The sequence below is a fragment of the Scylla paramamosain genome, chromosome 3 (genome assembly GCF_035594125.1).
Source record: "Scylla paramamosain isolate STU-SP2022 chromosome 3, ASM3559412v1, whole genome shotgun sequence".
NCBI classification, from domain to species: Eukaryota; Metazoa; Arthropoda; class Malacostraca; order Decapoda; family Portunidae; genus Scylla; species Scylla paramamosain.
The window spans coordinates 37,577,160-37,600,643 of NC_087153.1; the positions used below are offsets into that span (position 1 = coordinate 37,577,160).

Here is a 23,484-nt window from a genome sequence, read left to right on the forward strand (position 1 = left end):
CATGCCTTTTATATCCTGACTTACAATCATCATCATCATTCCACGTCTTCCCCTCTCTGTCAAATTCTCTTACCTTCCCTGCATTCCTGTACCATCCCTATACTGTTGCACTAATTGTTTATCTGTTACATATTCTGTGCATGAAATATTCAACACATGTACACTTCTAATTTGATTACTGTTGAAATGTCTTCAACTATGGTCTCCATAACCCATCATAATCAATGCTATGTTAAGTATTATTCTAATCATTCTTCCGTGGGGCCTTAAGAGATTTTGTAAAGCCACAAGTCTGCAATTAATTTACTTTTCTTTACAGTGTTTTCTGTATTAAAAACACTTAATTCTTCACCTTTCCTCTTTTTGATATGTTCCTGGCCACTTTTTAATTAAAGAGACCATGCTTAACTTTTCTGTCTAACCTTATACATACAGTCATGAACAGAATGTGTGATGTTGCACTGATTCCTTGTTATTTTCAGTGACATAAGGGAGGAAGGTGAAAACTAAAGGTAGAAACTGGGTGACAAGTATAATGTGTGAAAGAAAATGTGTGTAATTGATGCTTGCAGATCATCCAGCTCATGTCAATAGTATGATTTAGTAGGAGTTTGAGTTGTGTAGGAGTAGGAAGTGGGTAGTTCAATATTGCAAAGAAAATAACAATGAGGTTTAATGAATTTGGCAGTGTATGTAGATGATGCCTTGATCTGAATGAAACACTGTAGGATGTAGGAGAGTCTTGTATTTTATATGTACATACGCCCTTTCCTTTTTTTTCAGATTCTGTTTATTTTATTTCACATTAAAGTAAATGCCATACCTCATGTGATAAATGAAAGGGGAACCAACACATCTTTCTCGTGCCAGGAAAAAGGCTGATTTCATTTACTCTCTCTCTCTCTCTCTTTAACTGTGTCTTAAGATCCTGTCACCTTCAACATTCTCTACTTGATATTAGCATTCCTGCCTTGGCTGACCCAGATGACCCAGCTGGTGGCTACACTGATGCTCTTGGTGCCCCCATGAACCAACTGCCTCCACCTTCAATTTGTTTGTTTTTTTCCACTGCTACATTTTCCTCATCCTTTGGTTGGTGAGTGTTGTTTTATTCTTTATTTTTGGAGATCTGCTTTCATCCCATTTGTCTTCTATGATGAGAGAAAAGTTGGTATGCTTAAGGGTTTTAAAAGGGAATGGAATAACTTCCAATAATCTCACATTAAAGTGAACTATGTGCAGAATGAAAGGAAGATTTTGGATTCAAATGGTTTAAATTAATCAATTGAGAATTGCATAAAGTTCCTATGATACATTAATGACACCAGCAATGTTCTTGGTGATGATCCAGTGATTCAGAGATAACACTCATGGAACACAACTTAGTGCTTTTCTATCCACATAGAGCTTAAGGATTATTCATATCAGTCTGTAGAGCTCATTGCTTCATTGCAGTAGGGCTCTAGCATTATTTCATGGGTCTTCATTATATATATATATATATATATATATATATATATATATATATATATATATATATATATATATATATATATATATATATATATATATATATATATAACTATCTATAATTATTATAATGATAATTATAATCATATATATTATATAATTATATATATTATAATTATAGAATTATAGAAGTTTGAGACACAACTTGATATTTGCTCAGTACTTCCCTTTGCAGTTTATTGTGAAATATAAAGAGATATGAACATGGTCACACAATCTATGACTTAGGTCTTGTTCCTGACAGTGTGATGCTGAGAGTACTTTGCTTGTTGGCTCATCAAAATTACTGCTTTCTCCTGCTGTGTTTGTATAACCATGACCCGCTTTATTCATTTGGAACAGAAAATCCCTGAACTTTTTGACTATGTGTCACATAACTATCAGAAATGTTAGGTGCAAGAGAAAGATCCCAAATGGAATGGGAAGACAGTATCAAATATGTAAAGGGAAGTGGAGAAAGGAGTATGATCAGATTAGAGTATGGAAGGAAGGAATGCAGAAACAGGAATAAACTGAGACTTGTATTGTGACCATTCCTAAAAAAAATGTCTTTGGAACAGGCTTTGGATATCAAATTGACAGGTGGGAAATCTGGATTTTTGTGGTGTAGTATCATTATTTGTGGTACTTACTGGGTGGAGAAATGAAAGTCAAGAGGTAGAAATTTAGTATTTACTGTAAAAATAACATCTTTCCTTTGGCTTAAGTGATCTCAAAATAATTACAAGTAGTGCTGCAGTTGAGTTGACCTTGAATTTGTAATACTCCTGGCCAAGTGCAGTTTTCTCCAGGCCATTACTGTGCATTAATTATTTGTGGTGTTCACCAAGTCAAGAAAGTGTTATGTAATACAATTCAAACCTTCTGGACCAGAAAATAGAGGCCATTGTTTTCTTACATACACATGTACATGACATTCACACATACTAATTGATAAAACATACATACATGTATTTTAAAACATTATAAACCCTACATAAACTAAGGTAAAACAAAAAAATACTAATATTTACAGTTTTGCTGTCACATTTCAAAACCAACATCCACTGAGAGAAAATTAAAACACCTGAATATTATGATTTTTAACCCTTATTTATCTTGGATCAGATCCTATTGAATTTGCCTTATTGAAACAAAAGTTAAATTACTCTAATTGCTCTGCAGATACGAGGAACACATTTGTCATCACCTTTCTGTAATTACCTGCACATTTGTACTCCACTGTTGCCTAGATCCTTTATGAAGAGTGAAAATTACTGTCATTCTCTTGAGCATTGGACATGTTTATATTGTATACTTGATGGACCATACTTCAGTAACTGGTGGAGTGAGTGTTATTTATTTTGGAGAGAGGCAAGCATGACTGTTGATGTAGGACAGTGTTGCTCAGTGGATATGTTTGTTGCAATGGTATATTGCCTATATATAATTGTTGTGCAAATGGATGTTTTAAGTACCACATATGTAATACTAATGAATTTAATATTATTTGCTAACCCTACAACACTTGGAGTTTCATCCTCTTTGTAATACATGGGTTAATATCTTTGTAAGCAAAATTTAGACTTTGTGTGCTAAAGGTTTATATTTGCAATTCAGTTCTCAGCATTTAATCTGGTTTCTTATCCCCAAAATAACAAAATTACAGTAGTTTATACTGTATAAATACAAATTTATACAAATTTCCAGACACCATCAACACCATGATCCACACCAAAGAAACACTAGCATGCCTGCCTTGAGGACCAATGAATATGTAAGTGTTGACTTATGTCTTGTCATACTTAAGGTCTGTATTCAGGAAGCTTTTCAGTGCCTTTGCCATGAGTGAATGCTGTGAACACTCATTAAGAATTAGAGATAATTTGTCTTTAAATGTTGATTTTGATAGAGCAAGGAGTGATGAAGGCACAAGTACATTCATAAAAACATATGCACAAGAAAAAATAGTAAAATAAATAATTTTGAATAGAATTGCTATTACAATTTATTTCCAATAAAAAGGGGATTTTTCAATATTGTTCAATTATGTTTTGTTCCGGTATAATTATTACTCAAACTAGATTATTAGCTTCTTATTATCCAGGCTGCTTCATTGAACTTCAAAATTGACAATTATGGCACTATACCAATAAGCAGTGATGATGCTTATCTTGCTGCCACTGTACATTATTTTGTGAATATTTGATGCAAAAACAAGTAATTTGTCTTATGAGCATTTATAATTCAGTGCACAAGAAATGATAAAGAAATATGGGGAAGTGGTTCAAGATATCCCTAATAGTTGTAGTCATTTCATTTAAAATAAATGTTTCTTCTGATAGGCAAGAATACTACACAACACGACTGTATTTGCAAATCGTTGACCGTTGAAATTAGGTTCATGACCTAAAAAATGCACACATACGTGCAATAAACTTGAAAGATGATTTACTAAATGGTTCAAGTACCCACTGCATATTTTTTATTTATTTATTTATTTATTTATTTTTTTTTTTATGGTCATGTTCTTGAATTCTCTTGTGCTTTTCTTGGAATTTTGTGTCAAGTGTTTAAACTCATTTCTTGCCCTAAGAATAATTATTGCAGTGTCACAGTTTTAGCAGAATATAGCAGTCAAATATTGGCATCTCAGCAGTGGCAGTTTTTTCCCATCTCTCAGGTTCACTTCAAGTGCCCTTGATAGTGTTATAGATATACTATGGGCATGTGGTTTACATCAAGGAGACAGACAGGATCCTGTAGATGATTAAAAACTGGTAAAGTCATAGTTACAAACTTAATTTGTAAAAGGCTGTTAGTGATGTCTGGATGAGAAAGTTTTGTTGTAGCCATAAGGAAAAGTATCCTCATAATTTAACTTGCTGATTTTGAGATTGTCATTCAATTCATCAGTCAGAACTAATTTAGCAAAAATTGAATTTCAGTGTTCTGTAAGCCAGAACTTAGTGTGCAAATCTGTAAAAAGTTCAGTAGCCAGTATTTTAGTAAATGCTAGCAAAACTATTGTGGTCAGTCATTGTTACTTTCTTAGCTGTTGTAGTAACATTGAAAGTTGACTCAATCCTATTTTGACCATGATCATTATGGTTCAATGGGGAATGAGTTGTATAACTTTTATGTATTACTACTGTCAGAGTTCAATCCACAACAATTTGCTTCCATTGATAGCCCTCAAGATCAATGTCTGTGCTTCAAAAGGAGTCCTAAGGCTGTGACAGGAGTAACAGTCTCCTCTTAAGATAAATGAGATTTAGAAGAGACAAAGCATATATAGATATATAGGATTTAACCCATAGTCATTCTGAAGATAATGCTAACAAATGTACGATAGGTATAGCCATAGAAAGGAGACATGTAATTAAAGGACATACTTTAGGTCATGTACTTTGAGGCCCATCATGAGCTTGATATCTTGCAGTTCCCTATCATGAATAACCATTTAGTTCTGGTGTAATATGATAGGTTTTTGAAAAGTAAATTATATATTGAATTTATTCACATATTGCAAAATATATCTTTTTTTTTTTACTTTAAAACATACAAATTCAAATTTAAATAAAAATATAACCACTGGTCTTGTACAGGAATGAGCATGGCAAGGGAAGCAATATGTAACAATGGACAGTGGCCTGGCTCTGCTTCAGCTGTCGTGGACTCTGTTGGCCAGCAGTACAACAGTCTTCACCTCCTTTACTGTGTGAAGAAAACATGCTATACATCTGAAGAGTAAGTGCTTGCAAGCAATGGCAATGCTTCCTTTTTTGTAGTATAAAATCAATACTAGAAATTACTTGACCAACCAGAAAATAAGCTTTGGCAGTAGTCATTTACAATGGTTGTTAGGTATTAATGCCCCTTGCAAATGTGTATAGATATTATTTGAGCAGACAAATGCATTTCTTCCCAATGTTACACATTACCTACATAATTGCTCTTAACCTTCCTTTTTATCCATACAATAAAAGATTTTAGGCAAACAGATGTAAAGTGACACCCACAATCAAAGTAAGCATGGTGATAAAAAATGAAATGTCTACATTTTACAATCATCAAGTTCAGTGAATTTCATACTGAATGTACAAACCCTGATGCAGACAGTACCTAGATTTTTGCAATTTGTCAAACTGTAGCAGTCATACAAGTATACCCACAAAGAAAAGCACAACATAAAGCCACATGGCAGCCGGCACACATAATCACAGTGGCCTTAGTCATGCCACAGCCATTGTTCAGTGTATATCTGCACCATACTGTTCTTTTTTGGCTTTCTTATTTATAGCTTCATTATTTATCTAGTTATAATGATCTTTTAAAATAAGCATAACACTCATCTTTACTGCATAACTGATGTGTTAAGTGTTGTGGAGTGGCAACACGGTGTGTTGCCACTCCCCAGCTGAGCAGTTCATGCTCTCTCTGAGGCCTGAAATAAAAACAGCTAGAAGTTTGTTGGGGTGACTGAGCTAGAGGTCTCCTACCTGGCCTTCATCACTTAACTTGCCCCAAACTGATTCTTGTATCATAGATTTTTGCACTTGTATAATGAAAACAGTCCCTAATTTTACTCATCTCTTATCATCAGTTTCCGAATGCTTATATAACGGGATTTCCCTGTATGATTTTATGCACAAAGTCCTGTTGTAAAAATTTAAAAAAGCAATCATCTGGTGTTCAAGAATAGATTAATCCATTTCACATGAATTTCTAAGGGGAAAATTGTTTCAGTTTCCAAACATTTCAGATTTTGAACAACATTCAGGAACAAATTATGTTCAAGAACCTAGGTTCCTGTGTACTGCAGCTTGGAAAAAATAAGATGACAATGTTAGTGGTATGGTCTGGAAAATTCTCTAGAATGTTGCTGCTTGCTTACTTTAGTATCCTGACATGTTGAATAACATTTGCTTTCTTCAAGCATCCAGTATAGACAATATTACTTTGTTTCTGTATCAAGCCTCATAGACAAATTTTCATAGTAATGTGCAATGTATACAGAAAGAAGTACGAGTATCAGGTTACTACTATAAGCTGTAAGAACACAGTGCAGTAATCCCACAGAATGGTGGCTAATATTACAAAGATGCAGGAGTGATGTATAAATTTCAAAAGTTTAAAATGGAAAATGCCCTTTGCACCTTGTGTTTATCTTCAGACACGTCTATTGGTGCAGTAGCTTGTTGCACCCTAGATCCAAGGCTTGATGGGTCTTTGGTAGAACCTACCATCCCCAGTTCTAACAAACCCTTTTCAGTGAACAAATATGCTCACAATGTAACACCTCCATAAACCACACGTATCTGCTACACCCATAGTACTCAGTAGTCAATGCATAATTACCTTCACCAACAGTGGTAAAGACTGACAAATGTCAGTTTACAAAAACTGACTATTGTCATACAACAATACTGTTAGTAGTGAAAAGGTGAATCTAGGACTGATGAAAAGGATTTGGCAACTTTTACCATCACTGTGAAGTTGCTGAAATATAATGACAAATCCAGTGATAGCAAACTGTTGAGTGGATGTGAGTATTAAGAGTACAGTTTTAAAGAACAAGTACAATTAGTAGGTAAATAAATATAAATTTATATATTTTTTTAACAATGTAACTCAGAACTAGCTACACTGAGAAAAAAATGTGACTATGTAAATAAATAAAATACACTCTTCCTTCTTTCACACTTATTACATTTGTCTATACACCAGACTGATATCCCTGCCCAGGAGAAGTAACCAAGGTGCCTGCATCACTCTTTCCTTCCCACATATCCTCAAACTAAATTATAACCCATCCTACACACACACACACACACACACACACACACACACACACACACACACAAAAAAAAAAAAAAAAAAAAAAAAAAAAAAAAAATCCATTACAAACAGCACTTAATCTTTGTCTAAATAAAAATACATTTTTTTAGAACTATCAAATTCAGCAGGAAACAATACAAACCTCTACACCTAGCACATTGTAAGTAAAGTAAGTTCCATAAGTCACAGGTGCCACTTTACTAAATATGGATCTGCTTCTCTCTCAACAACCGACAACAGATACATTAAAGAGCAAATTATCTTTTTAACAGAAGTAATCTCTCTTGGAACATACCAAGCACTTGACTACTGTATAACTTGCTTGCTTTCAATGTGTACATTCTCTCCTCTAATTTGTAGTTCTCATTCTCTTCTTACACTTAAACAAATAAATATATTAGTTTCAATCTTACCCATACAACTCAGAAACCATATCAGTTGTTACAAATATTATTCACCACTTGAAATACTGCTATAAAATTCTGATATAAACTGTATTAATATACACAATGGACTATTTAAATGGATGCCTTAAGTAGTTATCATCCTCTCTTCAGTAAAACGTTCATTAAGAGAGCGTGCCGTGTGACTGGGGATGTGTCTGAACCCCTTCACCCCTGGACCAGGCCCACTATTCAAAGAAACTTCCTTGCCCTGCAACATGGCAATCTCTTTCTGCACCTTGGGATCCAGTATTTGACGATGGGGCTCTGGAACTGGACGAGAATTTTGTTGTGGGTAAACCATCACTGGTGAGGCCACTCCAGCCCTTGTATCTCTAGTTGAGGTAACATTGCGCTTCAGTATTTTTCTGGGTGGTGGAGGAGCTGGGACTGGTGGCTCAGGAGGTATTGCTTGGTCATTCACAACTGTGAACATGGCTGGTGTGTAGCTTGTTGTAGGATGTTGCCTTATTCTGCTTCTGTTTAATTTTGGCCTTGCTCTCATTGAAGAACCTGAATGATAAAGTCAGAATTTGTAATAATCAATGAAATATATTTAATCTCAAAATATTAGATTTTTTTTTTTTCTAACCATCCTTGTAACTACAAGAACAGATCACTAGTAATTTATCTTGTGAGGAGAGCACATTAAAGTGTTGCTCACCCCTTATCACCTGCAGTCTATGCCCTCCATTGGGAAATTCTCTCCCCTAACTACTTTTCTTTTTTCCAGTACCATCACCAACATTTCTGTGACGTTCTCCCTACGGAAAGATTGCAAGTTAGGAGGCTTGGTGTTCTAGCAGCATGCTAGTCACCTCACCATGGAGTGATTTCATACCACAGCATGACCATGCCATCTAACTATAAGATCCTACAAGACCATCCATTCAATGAGTCCTGCACCAAGCAACCATGCTTCAAAGACCTTCATTGTTATTAATTACTAATGGTTTATGTTATATGAATACTGAATGTACAAGTCCTTGAGTGTGAAATTATGTAAGTGAATAGTAAAAATCAGCTGTGGTTTGTAGATAATATTGATCACATAGCTCATTAGAAGCTCATCAATTGACAATGAATGAAAGTGAATGTGAAGGAAAGATGGTAGGAAGTAGTAGTTTTGAATGGTAACTTGCTTCAGGCACTTTAACTATTTCAGTTACATTACTTTGAATGGAGAAATTTATAGTAATGTTGCTGTGGATGGAGAAATTTATAAATATTTATGGAGGTGAAGTTTATAATGAATGAAGGTGCAGTGTTAAAAATTTGATGTTTAGCAGTAGGCTACATCTAAAGCTGTGTCCACAGTATCGGGTAGTGCATGACAGGCAAACTCTGTTACCATATCCTGTTCCAATACACAAGCTGGGAAGGGTGAGTGGCAGGCATGGAGGTGACATCAGAAGCAAGGAAATGATGGGCAAACATGAATGCCCGTGCGTGCAAATGAATGAAACACTAAGGGTTTCTTCAGATCTACGTAATTATCGGTCTCGCATTTAAAGCGTTGTGTGTATACTGCCATCATGTCTAGCTGTCCTTCTACTAATGCAAATGAACCACTTACTGTCTACTGAATAATCTTAACTGTCCAACCAAACCACTTCTCAAGCAGTGTGGAATAGATACTACAGGCAGAGCCTGACTGGTTCTGTCCAAAAGTGAAGGGTTTGCACCTTTACCTCATCTAATAACACTGCTTTGGAAGTGAGAGAAACCCACTCAGCAACCAGTGCCCATCACACTGCATGAAAGTGTGGACATGGCTTTAGCCTCTATGGGTGATGATCAATCTTCACTACACAACCACAGTGGTACTTTGACTTAAGTGTTTAATTCGTTCCGTGACAGAGTTTGTAACTCATTTTGTTCGTACCAAATCAATTTTTCCCACTGAAATTAACTGAAATGTCATTAATCTGTCCCAGCCCCCATAAAAACCACCCTAATTTTTTTGGTTGCATGTTGTTGAATACAGTAAATTGTCCATGTAATGAACCTCTCTACCAAATTTCAGGTATAACAACCACTTTAACCCCTTTGCTCCAGATGCTTAAAAAACCTGCGTTGCTCAAATACGGTGTAGGCCCAAGTTTCTAATATAATTTTCTCTCTCTCTCTCTGAATCAACCCCTCAGTTACTGTAGAAATATGAGGCAGCAGTTGTTTTTTTCTGGGTGTAACTACTATACACACATACACACACTGCATCTTTACCTAGTTGTATTACCTACAACTAGGTAAAACACACACACACACACAGAGAGAGAGAGAGAGAGAGAGAGAGAGAGAGAGAGAGAGAGAGAAGAGGGTAAGAGAGCAATAAATGAACCAGGGAGGGTGGAACTCTACCCTCTGTACAGTCTCCTCTCCCTGGTGGAGGGGTATGGAATCAAGAGAAGGATAGGGGGATATGGAAGATAAGGGAAGGATCATTGGGGGGGAAACTGTGATGTAAGGCTCTGCAATGGGAATTCCTCATTCTGGATAGAGGATGGGGCATGGTGTAGCTCACTTACATGATTAGTGGGAACAGGGATGGAACAGGGATGGTGGGAGGAGCAACAGACCCTCAAGGACAACATACAGAGACTGTAGCTAAGAGCTAAGACAAGGTACAGGACCATTAAACAACTAAAACAATGAAATTATGAAGCCTACACATGCATCATTGTATATTCTACTGGTGCTTCATGATGCCTATGTAGGCGTCATTGTATTGAAGTTCTTAAGGGGACTGAGTGAGTTATTTTCCATCTTCGTTATCTATGATACATTACTCCATTCATTGATCACTGGACTGCCAGGGACTGGCACATGTAGGCCTGATAGTTTCTTGCAGCTTCCATCATTTTCTTGTGTTCTTAAGAATAATAGCAGATCATGAATGTGTTTAATGTTAAAACTGACAATTCATGTTTTAACATAAAACTGACAAAGAATAACTGAGATGCACAAGCTGGTCACATAATAACTATGTTTATACCACCCTGTTCTGCACTTTTTTTTACATGAAATTATTATGATACTGTAAATACAAAGTGATAAGTGATACAGGGAGGTCTGAACATAATAGTGTTATAAAAATTTTGATAAGATGGAAAGAAAAAGGTGGTAAGCAGGTTTTTATCACAATCTGTAGGCACAAGACAACAGTGGTTTGGCACAGAGAGGGCAAATACATGCATGCAGCTTCTGCTGTCTTGGACCAGCAGCTTGAGATAAAAAGCTGCTTACCTCCCTTCTTTCCTGCCTTAGCTAAGATCTGACAAGACAACTGTATTCAGATCTTTTCCTTTCATCTATCACTATTCTTATCTGTTTTGATAATTCCAATTAAAAAGCAGTATGAACTTTTTCAAATTCATTTACAACTTCAACTGACTTTGATTATAAATTGCCAGTTTTAACCTTAAGACATTGTTTTGTAGTGCCATATATTCAGTAATCAAGAAACCATGAACCAGAACGCCTGACTTCTGTTTGTTGGTGACTTGAATTTGTTGGTGACTTGAAAGTGTGTCTTGGACAGAAGCACTGCCCTACCGCTGATTGGTCTGTGCCTCATTCACCCACTGTGCCCAGATGTTGGACTCTGCACACTAAAAGTTTTACTTTTCTCACTTGAATTTCCCTCATTTTGTGTAACTTCGTTTCTTGACTAATGGACAGAAAAATGACAGTAGATTATGAATTGTTAAAGTTAAGAGGTAATACAAGTTGAATTTACGGATAGAATTGAAATTGTCTATACCACTTTCAATTCTACAACAGCAGATTATGAATTGTTAAATGTTGAAGTTAAGAGAGAATGCAAATTGAATTTATGGATAGAATTGAAATTGTCTATACCACTTTCAATTCTATGACACTTTTTTCATGTTATCATCATAATACCACAAATAAGTAGATACAGTAAGTTCTCTCAAACATGAGATTGTGTTACTAAATTTTAAATGGGGCAGAAAGGGATGGTGATAAGCAACTTTTTATCACAAGCTGTAAACAGTGGCAATGGCACTGTGAGAACAAATACATGCACTCTGCTGCTCTTTTCTTGCACCAACAGGTTGAGATAAAAAGCTGCTTAGCACCCTCTTCTGCCTTGCCTAAAATGTTAACACCACTGTGATGTTCAGCTGAACTTCTTCAATCATATACCACTGTTTTTAGTTCATACTACAGAACAGAAAAAAAAATAAATTAAATAAATTAAATAAGAAAACAAATAAATAAATTAAATAAAAATCAATCTAAGTAGTAGAATAAAAATCTCAATTATTCATTTGAACACATCGTTGTCAATTCATTTTAACATGCTTGTAATTTATTATTATTCTGTCCTATGATCAAGAAACCAATTAAGGATTGCATACAATGAGGGAAATAGAGGGAAGAGAATCAGAACACATATGGAAAGGCCAGCATCTGGGCTAAGCAGGAGAAAGGCTGATCGAGCTGACTGACTGACCAAACCAAATGCAAATGTTCATAGAGGCCCTCAACAACTGCTCTCCATGCAGCCTTTTGCATAACTTCCCTAACATATTCCACATTATTCTTAAAATCCAGGCTACCCCCAATGCCCAACCAGTACAGATCTGAATTAAAGAAATTTTCATAACTCATGTTTTTATCCCTTTCAATTTTTTATCCAAAACCCCATATAGAAGACCACAAGGGGAGCTACAAGAAGCCGACAGCTCTACAAATGGTAATCCTCACATAAAACCTACCTACATATATCTATCTATCAACCTTGTGCATTTAGAAAAAAATTAATTTATTAAATTCTTTCACATATACCAAGCTCCTTCTTATAAACACACTACAACTTAATAAATTCAGCTGGAACCATTAGCAGATCTTTCTCTATCTACAATCAATACAGGATTTTTTGTAGGCATTTCAACATGCAGGTACATCCCATTTTTATCATCAAACATCAGTAGGAACTCGACTTAAACCAATTATATCCGATGAAAGTTAACAATACGTACCAGCATACTGAGTCTGATTTGATGCAATGTTGTTCTTGATGCTAACTGTGAGGCCGTGCTGTGAGGAGAGGGACACGACAGAGCTAGCCCCTCGCATGGAGCCTGCTCCACGCACAGGTTTTGTTTGTTCCTCCTGCTAAGAAAAACGGCCATTGGAAAAAGATGCAAGAATGGTAAGGAAGGAAATAATCATAATCTCTTGGATACTTATTGAATGGTCTCTCCTTTCATGTCTTTCTTCCTTATGTCTCTCTCTCTCTCTCTCTCTCTCTCTCTCTCTCTCTCAATTTAGCTACTATCACTGTGATTATGGCTTTTCTATTAGTAAAAAATGTATTTTGGGGAAGGAACCTTGAGGCATATAGGCATATGCAAGAAAAGTAGAGATGAGTGACACATTTTCTAATCACAAAAGACCCATGTGCCACCAATACATATTACCATACTAATCTTAAATGGTTCTATGAAATTTCCATCCATGAAGAGCCTCAATGGGTTACAGTGGGTCATAATTTTAAAATGGGTCCTATGCAATGAAGAGAGAAAGATTGGTGTTTTCAAACATTAGGAAACTAAAATAAAACCAGCTTATTACAAACATCAAGGGTTAAAAAAAGTCTGAGGTATACACCCCATGAAAAAAGAAGGCAGTAGACACCTGCTATGTGCTATACATAACAGAGAGGAGGCCCATAAAAGATACTTGAGCCTTCCATAACAAGAATCTCATGCTCTTTATATTTCTGCCAAGAATCATGCCAAGTCTGTTCACAAACTAGCCAAAAATTCCTTCATTTATAGAAAGTGTCAAAATCTTTCAAGATCTAACTCCCCTCATGATTTCTGGCACCTAGCCAAAACCATCTCCAGTAACTTTGCTTCTTCATCTTTCCCTCCTTTATTTCAACTTGATGACATCATTACCATCTCATCTATTTCTAAAGCTGAACTTTTCGCTCAATCCTTTGCTAAAAACTTTACCTAGGATGATTCAAGGCTTGTTCCTCCCTCTCCTCCACCTTGCAACTACTTCATGCTACCCATTAAGATCATTCATTCACAGTGATGTTTTGCATGCCCTTGCTGGCCTTAACCCTCAGGAGGTTTATGGACCCGATGGGGTTCCTCCTATTGTTCTCCAAAACTGTGTCTCTATGCTTGTACCTTGCCTAGTCAAATTCTTCCAACATGTCTATCAACATCTACCTTTCCTTCTTGCAGGAAGTTTGCCTACATTCAGCCTGTTCCTAAAAAGGCCGATCATTCTAATTCCTCAAACTACTGTCCTATTGCTTTAATTTCCAGCCTCTCTGAAGTTTCTGAATCTATCCTCAACAGGAAGATTCTTAAACATCTGTCACTTCACACCCTTCTATCTGATCCCCAGTATGGGTTCCATCGAAGCCGCTCTTCCGGTGATCTGGCTTTCCTTACTGAGTCTTAGTCATCCTCTTTTAGGGATTTTGGTGAAACTTTTGGTGTTGCCTTAGACATATCAAAAACTTTTGATAGTCTGGCACAAAGCTTTGATTTCCAAACTATCTTCCTACAGCTTCTATCCTTCCCCTGTAACTTCATTTCAAGTTTCCTTTCTGATCATTCTATTGTTGCTGTGGTAGATGGTCAGTGTTCTTCTCCTAAATCTATTAACAATGATCCTCAGGATTCTGCCCTGTCATCCACTATCTTCCTATTATTTATCAATGATCTTCTAAACCAAACATTTTGTCCTATCCACTCCTACGATGATGATATCACCCTGCACTTGTTCACGTCTTTTTGTAGACATCCAGCCGTTCAGGAAGTAAACAGTTCACACAGGGAAGCTGCAGAATGCCTGACTTCTGATCTCTAAAATTTCTGATTGGGGCAGAGTAAACTTAGCATTGTTCAATGCTTCAAAAACTCAATTCCTCCATCTATCAACTCAACACAATCTTCCAGATAACTATTCCCTCTTCTTCAATGACACTCAACCTTCTCCCTCTTCTACAGTGAACATTCCCAGTCTGTCCTTTACTTATAATCTAAACTGGAAACCTTACATCTCATTTCTAGCTAAAACAGCTTCTATGAAGTTAGGTGTTCTGAGTTGTTTCTGCCAGTTTCTGCCAAGCTGTTAACTCTGTACAGGGGCCTTATCCATCCATGTATGGAGATTGCTTCACATGTATGGAGGGGTTCCATTCATACCACTGATGAAAAGCTTTTCATCTTATCAACTCCTCTTCACTAACTGACTGCCTTCAGCCTCTCTCTCATCACCACAATGTTGCACCTCTTGCTGTCTTTCTTCTTTCATGCTCCTCCCACAGCCTTACTGCAGGAGACTTTCTTCTTTCTCTCACCCCCTATTCTGTCTCTAATGCAAGAGTTAACCAATATTCTCAATCACTCATCCCTTTCTTTGGTAAACTCTGGAACTCCCTTCCTACTTTTTTATTTCCTCCTTCCTATGACTTGAACTCTTTCAAGAGGGAGGCTTCAAGACACTTATCCTTTAATTTTTTATGACCACTTTTGACTGTGTTCAGGGACTGGCACCTCAGTGGGCCTTCTTTTCATTATTATTTTGTTGCCCTTGGCCAGTACCCGTCCTACATAAAAATAAATAAATACATAAATAAAAATAAATGAATAAATAAATAATTAAATAAATAAATAAAATTTTTCCTATTTTACTTCCATAGAGTCTCAAGCAAAAAAACAGTTTACCTGGTCACAGATCCCCAGTGTCTATACATGTAGTTCAATAGATCTCATTCCCATTTCTTCTAATTTATCACGAGAAAAATTAGAATTAACTCACCTGTATTCCCCGCATAGCATTGACCATGCCTAGGCGTGTCTTAGCTCTGTTGTTCTGCTGGGACAGGACCAGAGTCTTGCGGGCCTGCTGGATCTTTCTTCTAGCCAGCCACTGCCTGAAGGAAGAGTCCCGTGCTGTGATGTTCTGCTGACTATTCTGAAATATTTGCCTGCATTTTAACTTTTCACAAATCTTATTAAGCTTTCCTGAACCTTATGATAACCTTAGGTATTATGGGGACTACCAGGGTAAGGATGCCTATAGCAGCAGCTAAATACTCTGGAGAACAACTTCAAAAACAAATGAAATAAAGCACCATGATGATGTCCACCAACCCCACCTTCAACTGCAACACTGATGGAGGATGGGGACTGGCATTATCCTCTGCAGGAATTGTTAAAAAAATCCTGACTTGACCATCAAGGCTTTGACCTCACCATACAAACCTCCAAGAAACTGCCTACTAGCACTATAGCCCTCCCAACCTTTATGACAAAAAATAATTCTATGAGAAGTTTGTAATGTTAGCAGGCACATCAAATGTGATAGTTATGATATATCTGGACTTTAGTAAAGCATTTGACAAGTTATCCCATCAAAGGCTCCTGAGAAAGGTTAGGGCACATGGGATAGATGGGAAGGTGTTAGGCTGGATAGGGTCATGGCTTAGCGACAGGGGACAAAGAGTTGTAATAAATGGCTCGAAGTCCGAGTGGGGTCATGTAATTAGTGGGGTGCCACAGGGATCAGTATTAGGGCCATTGTTATTTATAAGATATATCAATGACTTGGATAGTAGAATTAGTAGTGATGTTAGTAAATTTGTGGATGACACAAAGATAGGTAGATTAGTTAGGTCAGAATCAGATGCCATCGCCTTGCAGGCAGATTTAGATAGGATGAATGAATGGACAGACAGATGGCAAATGCAATTTAGTATCAATAAATGCAAAGTACTTAGCGTAGGTAGAGGGAAACCACACAGTAGGTACACATTAAACAACCAAACTCTGGTAGGTACAGGGTACGAGAAAGATTTAGGAGTTATAGTTAGCTTTGAACTCCGTCTAGGAAAACAATGCATAGAGGCCACAAACAGGGCAAATAAGGTACTAGGATTAATTTTTAGGAGTGTTAAAAGTAGAAGGCCGGAAGTAATATTAAAATTATACTTGGCGCTGGTCAGACCTCATCTAGACTACGCTGTGCAGTTCTGGTCCCCACATTACAGGAAAGATATAGGTCTATTAGAATCAGTACAGAGGAGAATGACTAAAAGGATACAGAGGATGAGGAGTATTCCTTACGTGGCGAGATTGAAGTTGTTAAATTTACATTCTTTTAGAGAGACGTAGGTTAAGAGGGGACCTGATAGAAGTCTTTAATTGGTATAAGGGTTATAACAAGGGGGATGTAAGCAAAATTTTTAGGATCAGCAACCAGGATAGAACAAGAAATAACGGGTTCAAACTTGAAAAATTTAGGTTTAGGAAGGAAATAGGAAAAAATTGGTTCTCAAATAGAGTGGTAGATGAGTGGAACGGACTCAGTAATCATGTTGTTAGTATTAGGACATTAGAGAGCTTTAAGAGAAGATTAAACAGGTTTATGGATGGGGATAATAGATGGAAATAGGTAGGTATATTTCATACAGGGACTGCCATGTGTAAGCCTGGTCGCTTCTTGCAGCTTCCCTTATTTCTTATGTTCTTATGTTCTAAATGACTTAGAAAGATTCATAAAACAAACCCTATTTAATTATCTGTCTTGATTCAGTAAATACTTATATATATATATATATATATATATATATATATATATATATATATATATATATATATATATATATATATCACGGATGAAGAAATCAAAAGACAGACACTAAATTTCCTGAACAACATGGCCATGACAGAGTTCAGGAGCACAGCAGTCAACCACTGCAGAGAACAGCTGGAAAAACGTAATTTCAAGATTCATAATTATGAAACCCTTAGATATTGGTAAACTTTTGTCAAGATTGTACTAGTGTGCTTATCATAAAGCCAAATAAGGGGAAGGACATATCCAGAAAAATAAATAAATAAAATCAAAATAAGTAAAAAAAAAAAAAAAAAGGAACTACCCTACAATACAGGTTAATAATAAAAAATACAAGCATTCTTTGACACCAATGTACCTTATACAAAATAAAGCATTCTCACCAAGCAGGCAAGTTGCAATACACTTGAGATGAAGTGGAGGGATCTCATTTAGTGGATAAATTGTAATACACCTTGGATTAAGTGAAGGGAAAGTGAAGGGTTCTCACCTGGCGGACAAGTTGTGGTTGACTTGTGGAGGCTCTTTGTGTGATACCACCACGACCTCTTCTCAGGATAGCAATGCTTCCTCGTCCCCTCAATGACCCTCTGCCTCTTCCTCTTCCTGCTATAGCACCTCTTCCTCTTTGCTCCTGAGAACCTCCTCTTCCACCTCTCCCACCCCGCACACCTCGACTTCTGCCATTCAGGATGCCACCACGGTTTCTGCCCTGCCCTGCCTGGCCTCGTCCCAGCCCAGGGATGCCTCTACTCCGAATTGGTCTGCCCCTTCCCGCTGACCGGATGCCAGCACGTTGCACTGGAAAAAAAACATTATGGCTCTATACATTAATTTACTTCACTCCCAAAAAGCATCCTGAATGTACTAACCAGGTTCTACCCTGAGAGCAAATAACTAGCTGTAATTTTTAACTGATTCAGCTATCATGATGTTACTATACTTACATTCATTTCTTGGACTGGAACCCTCTACTCACCTCTGATTAACACACAGTAAGGGAAAAAGAACTTTGTGGCTTGCTGGGCATGAGTTCTGAGGTAAGATCTTTTGGAAGTTGACAACTAAGTATGCACATTATGGTAAGCTCATGACTTGTAAACATGTGCATGTCACTGTACAACAGGACTGCATCTGGTGAGTTTTTGCTTTCTGATTTCATATTTAGTGAGGTCAAATTAACAATCCTAAGAGTCCACATGAGTATGGTGGGCACAGATGGTGTGAAATCAGGGGTCAGAGAACTAGACAACATACAGAACAAGTGGAACCTTTTCTGACAGTCATTCCTTAGGAAAGAGTTCAGCGGCCTTTTTTTTTTTTATGTAGGAAGGACACTGGCCAAGGGCAACAAAAATCTAATAAAAAAAAAAGGCCCACTGAAATGCCAGTCCAATAAAAGGGTCAAAGCAGTAGTCAAAAATTGGTGGATAAGTGTCTTGAAACCTCCCTCTTGAAGGAATTCAAGTCATAGGAAGGTGGAAATACAGAAGCAGGTAGGGAGTTCCAGAGTTTACCAGAGAAAGGGATGAATGACTGACATTGTTTAACATAAATATTACAATATGGCATGACAAACATCTGCTGGTGATGTGTGGCCAGAAGATGTTTAGTTATTTTGTGCGCTGTGTGAAGGTTTCTGTGCCAGCCTGTTTGATGCTAGTGTTTATAGGAATCTGATTTGCATGCATATGTATTTTGCATACATGTGTTGTTACTCTGGGCCACAGACTGTTCCTAAAAATCTTGCCAGGGTATCACACTGAAAAATTGCCAATCCCTACCCTAGAGGGAGTTTTTATGAACAGTTATTTAATATGGAAAGATAAGTATTTTTTTTTTACTTTACATTGTTTGGTACCCAACCACTGTCTAGCAATAATCTTTTGATATCTTAATGTCAATTTCCACTTCATTACTGGAAGTGTGATATTTACCTGTAAATTTTGGAGATAGAATACGCGAGCCCCTAGCTCGGCCCCGGCCCCAGCCCCGGCCCCGGCCCAGGCCTCGGTTTGAGCGGCTCATCCCACGATCTTGATGGCCTGCTGACTTCTGGCCTCGGCCTCTAATGTTTGAACCACGCTTACGGCCTTTCATCTTGATGATGTCATCTGAAATGTTCAGTGGTTATTAGGTATGTGACAGGGAGCAGGAGATTAAATGAAACTGCTGGATTACAGTTAACATACCTGTACTCAAGTGAAACTACAGATGAGATGTGGGAAAGCTGTACATTTTGTTTTTAATTACATCTAGAAAATTTGTACCTTCAAGGACACCGAACCAGACCAAATGATGAAAGCTATAAAATGTTTAAAGTGACACAAGAGTGAGTGACCGAAAAAATAAGAATCCTTGATAATTATATTTCATCACAAATACATTACGATACAATATCCCAATGAAGTACACAGAGGATAAATACCAAAGAGGAAGACAATTCAATGACAAATGTCTTTATATTCTCCTCTTGAATTATCATTATGATTTAATTTTAACATCCTTATATTCCCTTACAGGACAGGAAAATTAAGTTCTTTGGAACAAAATATGGGCAATACTTCATTCATTATAGAAATGGAGTTATAATTCTTTTAGTTTTACAATATTCAAATCAGACAGGACGGCACACATTAGTAAATAGCATCACAAATGCTTCTTTCATAATTTATAAAATATCCCCATGTATGTAACTAACACTAGTTTACCTCTAAGTTTACCCCACAGGACCTCAAGTGACTTTACTGCCCTCTGTCAGTCTTCAGAGATATGTTTCAAGTGAACCTCAGCTACTCCTGCTCGAGTTGGTCACCACCTTGTTCTTGGTCACTATGTCCATGTCCTCGGAGAAGAATGCCAGTCTGACCAGGTGCTCCACCAGACACAAGAGATGGAGTGCAAAGGCAGTAATGGCGGCATCTGCGACCTCTTTGTCCAGGTATGCTTGAAGGGTTTGAAGGAAGTCCAAGTAGTTGTGGGACGGCCTGTGCTCCATGTGGAGCCTTATTCCAGAATTGGGCATAGATCATGGGGAGGAAAAGTGAGAGTGATCTGACAGCATATAATTCTTTGCCAGTGACACAGAACTGATCTCAGGAAGAGGAAGATCTTCAGGGCATATAATCCCTTCCCCATCCACCATGCATGATACGTTGGGCCTGGGAGCCAAACCTTGGTCCTCTGGTCATCCCCTCCACCCTAGAAGAGGAGGCTCAGGCTGAGGAACACAGCATAGTCTGGTCGCACTTGCAACTTCTTCATAGCCTGCTAGATGTAGGAAACCATGTTGATGCACTGCCCTTCCAGTCTGTGGTCACGGAAATCTTGCTGGGGGCATCTTGAAGATACTGGAGAGGACAATCTCTAAGACATGATGAAGACAAGCCGTCCACAAAAGTTCCTTCCTGAGTTCTTCTTTGATGAGTGTACAGGCTCCTCGTTGGAGACCTGTGTTGGAGGCAGCTGTATCGAAGACCAGGTCTTGAACGTGGACACAAAGTGACCATCAAGAGCCGCCATACATGCCACCACTTGTGCCTCTCCTGTTCCCTTTTCCGTCTTTGGCACAGCCAATAACTCTCAAAAACCACCCAGGCCAGTAACAAGCACAGCCACACAGTCCACTGTCTCCCCTATACCAAATGTAGTCTGGGAGAAGCATAACATCCCAGTGCAGGAGAAGCAGACCTTTAGGAGTGAAGGGTTCTCAATCTTGAGTATCTGCTTAAAGTTGTGCCTACCACCTAGATCGTCAGACTGAGCTTCTGGAGAGGGATAGATTCAAGAGATCATTGCCTGGCATGATTTCTACCATGAACACAATGCTACAGTCCAGCAGGTTGACTTGACTGAGGGCTGATGAAACAGCAGTGAAGGTGAAGATGTTCTTCAGTCACTTGGGAGCCACAGATGCCATTGAGCAACAGGGAGTAAGAGCAAAGTCTTTGTTGTCCTAGGACTTGAGGTTGGAAGAGGATGTGGACAAAAGCTGAGCCGCTGCCACTGTGAATGAAGCTACCCCAGCCTCAGCCTTCATCCTTCTCGCCTTCTCTTGTTCTTCCTGAAGTCACTTCCAACTCTCCCTCCCCACTGTCATGAGATTAGGGACAGACAAGCTGCACGATGTGATGTTCTCGTGTTTTTTTTGGTAAAACCCACGATCTTCTTTGACAATTGTCTGCACCTGGGCATCACTGGCTTCGATGTCAAAGAGGTCACTGAGGGAGTCCTGGAAATTCCTGAATCAACTTCTTCTTGAAGCTTTCCAAGAAAGACAGGTTCTGCTTCAGATGAAAGAATTGGGACATGCAAAATATGTCACCTCACATCAGAAGCCAGGCACTTCAGAAAAACTCCAGGGGACTTCCAAATAACCACCATTCCAGTGAACTTTGTATACTCAGTGCTGAGGATGTCATCAGTAAAACAGAGAAACTGAATATAATGTCTGCACGACCTAAAAATACTCATGAAATTGTCCAAATTTTAGCACACAGTACAGGCGAAAACATTGGAATAAAATAATTTTGCACTTCCTTGAAACTTTTAAAATTAACATGTATTTGTGAACCAAGCTAATGTAGTATGCATGTTCATTAGTAAACCCCGCCAAACAACACTGCAGCAGGGCGCCAGGGGAAGGCTGGATAAACACTGCAGGAGCCAGGAGCGCATGTTTCGTTATAATGAGTCAATATCACACGCCACAACCATCCATCATCTGCCCAATGTCAAGACGCTGACCTACAGGCCTATTGTGTACTTTGTCCGTCTACATAAAAAAAAAATAATAATAATAATAATGAATTAATAAAAAAAAAAAAAGGTAGAAATCCCAAAAATATTACATTTCAGTTTCGTGAGTGAACCGACAAGAGAATCAACAAAAATACCCGTAAGAGCCAATACGAATCTGGTGCAGGAATAACACATTTGAAAATTTCTACAGAAAACAAGAAAGGAAACTGTGACAAGTTTCTTCAGTTACGATGGTTTGGGGAACGTTAACTTGTGTCATATTTACGTTGTTACATGAACAATGGATTATGTGACTCACCCAGGGAGAGGCTGAGCACATCGTGGGAAGCCATGGCGAAGGTCACGATGTATGGGAAGAGCAGGGAAGCCGTGCAGGGAAGACTGACTGACTCAGTGGGCTGCCTGGCGGGTTATTTTGGCCAAGCTACCTCGTCTCTACCAGCGCAGACTGTCTTCACCTTGGGACGGTCACCTTACCTTTGCTAGATTACACATTACAGTATAATGCAATATCATACAACGATTACTTACAGAGCTTGTGAGGGTATAATAATATAAATCATACTTTTTTTTTCAGTGAGTATACCTGATTTAGTGTGTATGCGTGTTTGCCATCTCTATGATCTCATACACTAGTGAAAAAAAAAAAAAAAAACTTTCGTTACTGGTATTTGTAAAGCTCGTGTATACATAAGGACATGATGGACACTGAAAATAGAATATTTACTTGTCTTAGAACAGCCTTCTAATACGTACGACCTTTGAAAAATAATCCCGATGAGAGGACAGCGAAGTTTTACATTTCTTTCCCATAAAAAAAAATTCTAGTAAATCTGAATATAGTTCCTTTTATTTGATCTCATGGCCAACAGTGGAAGAAATTAAAATTGTGCCATTTGTAGTAAACAATGTTTTAGTAAAGTAATTTCTGTGGTGCACCATCTTTCTGCACCAAAACTCTTCCTTGGATGACTCAGAAAAAATATAAGAAAGATTAAGAGTGAAAAAAAAAAAAAAAAAAATTACAAATCAAAATATCCAACTGTCTGTTTTCCACATTCATGAATGTGAATGCAGATGAGAATTGCAAATATAGCAATGCAATCCACATTCCATTGTTCAGTATCAGCAATATATAATTTCTTAAAGTTGTAACTGAATTCTACAAATATATGAGAGGTTTTAGATAAGATACATTTGATTCATAATTCCTTTATTGAAAAGTTTTAAGTATGTTTGGCCATAGAAAACTGAAGATAACTGCAAACTTGGGACCTGCTAGGGGGTTGGAGGT

The 23,484-nt window shown here is 37.7% G+C and overlaps 1 protein-coding gene across 2 annotated transcripts; it reads right to left on the reverse strand.

The window, feature by feature from the left end:
* Positions 1–5,011: 5,011 nt before the first annotated feature.
* On the reverse strand, positions 5,012–22,648 carry LOC135116177 (uncharacterized). Of its 2 annotated transcripts, none has more exons than XM_064033483.1 (6): positions 22,489–22,648; positions 19,367–19,543; positions 17,920–18,230; positions 15,612–15,767; positions 12,803–12,935; positions 5,012–8,306 (listed from the first exon to the last, which is right to left on the reverse strand). In XM_064033483.1, exons 1-6 carry the CDS (start codon positions 22,520–22,522, stop codon positions 7,882–7,884), a joined length of 1,236 nt encoding a protein of 411 aa, XP_063889553.1. In that variant the 5' UTR covers positions 22,523–22,648; the 3' UTR covers positions 5,012–7,881. The 2 variants fall into 2 exon arrangements, with proteins under 2 accessions (XP_063889553.1, XP_063889543.1); XM_064033473.1 differs by having other exon boundaries at positions 12,803–12,938.
* Between the last annotated feature and the right edge of the window lie 836 nt (positions 22,649–23,484).

What these genes read in the sequence shown, in the direction of transcription:
- LOC135116177 (XM_064033473.1), bottom strand. Translation starts at nt 22,522, where the DNA reads ATGGCTTCCCACGATGTGCTCAGCCTCTCCCTGG. An exon ending in ATGCTATGCGGGGAATACAG is followed by an intron (nt 12,939 to 15,611) that starts GTGAGTTAATTC and finishes CGTTTTTCTTAG; the next exon opens with CAGGAGGAACAAACAAAACC. An exon ending in AAATCAGACTCAGTATGCTG is followed by an intron (nt 8,307 to 12,802) that starts GTACGTATTGTT and finishes TTTATCATTCAG; the next exon opens with GTTCTTCAATGAGAGCAAGG.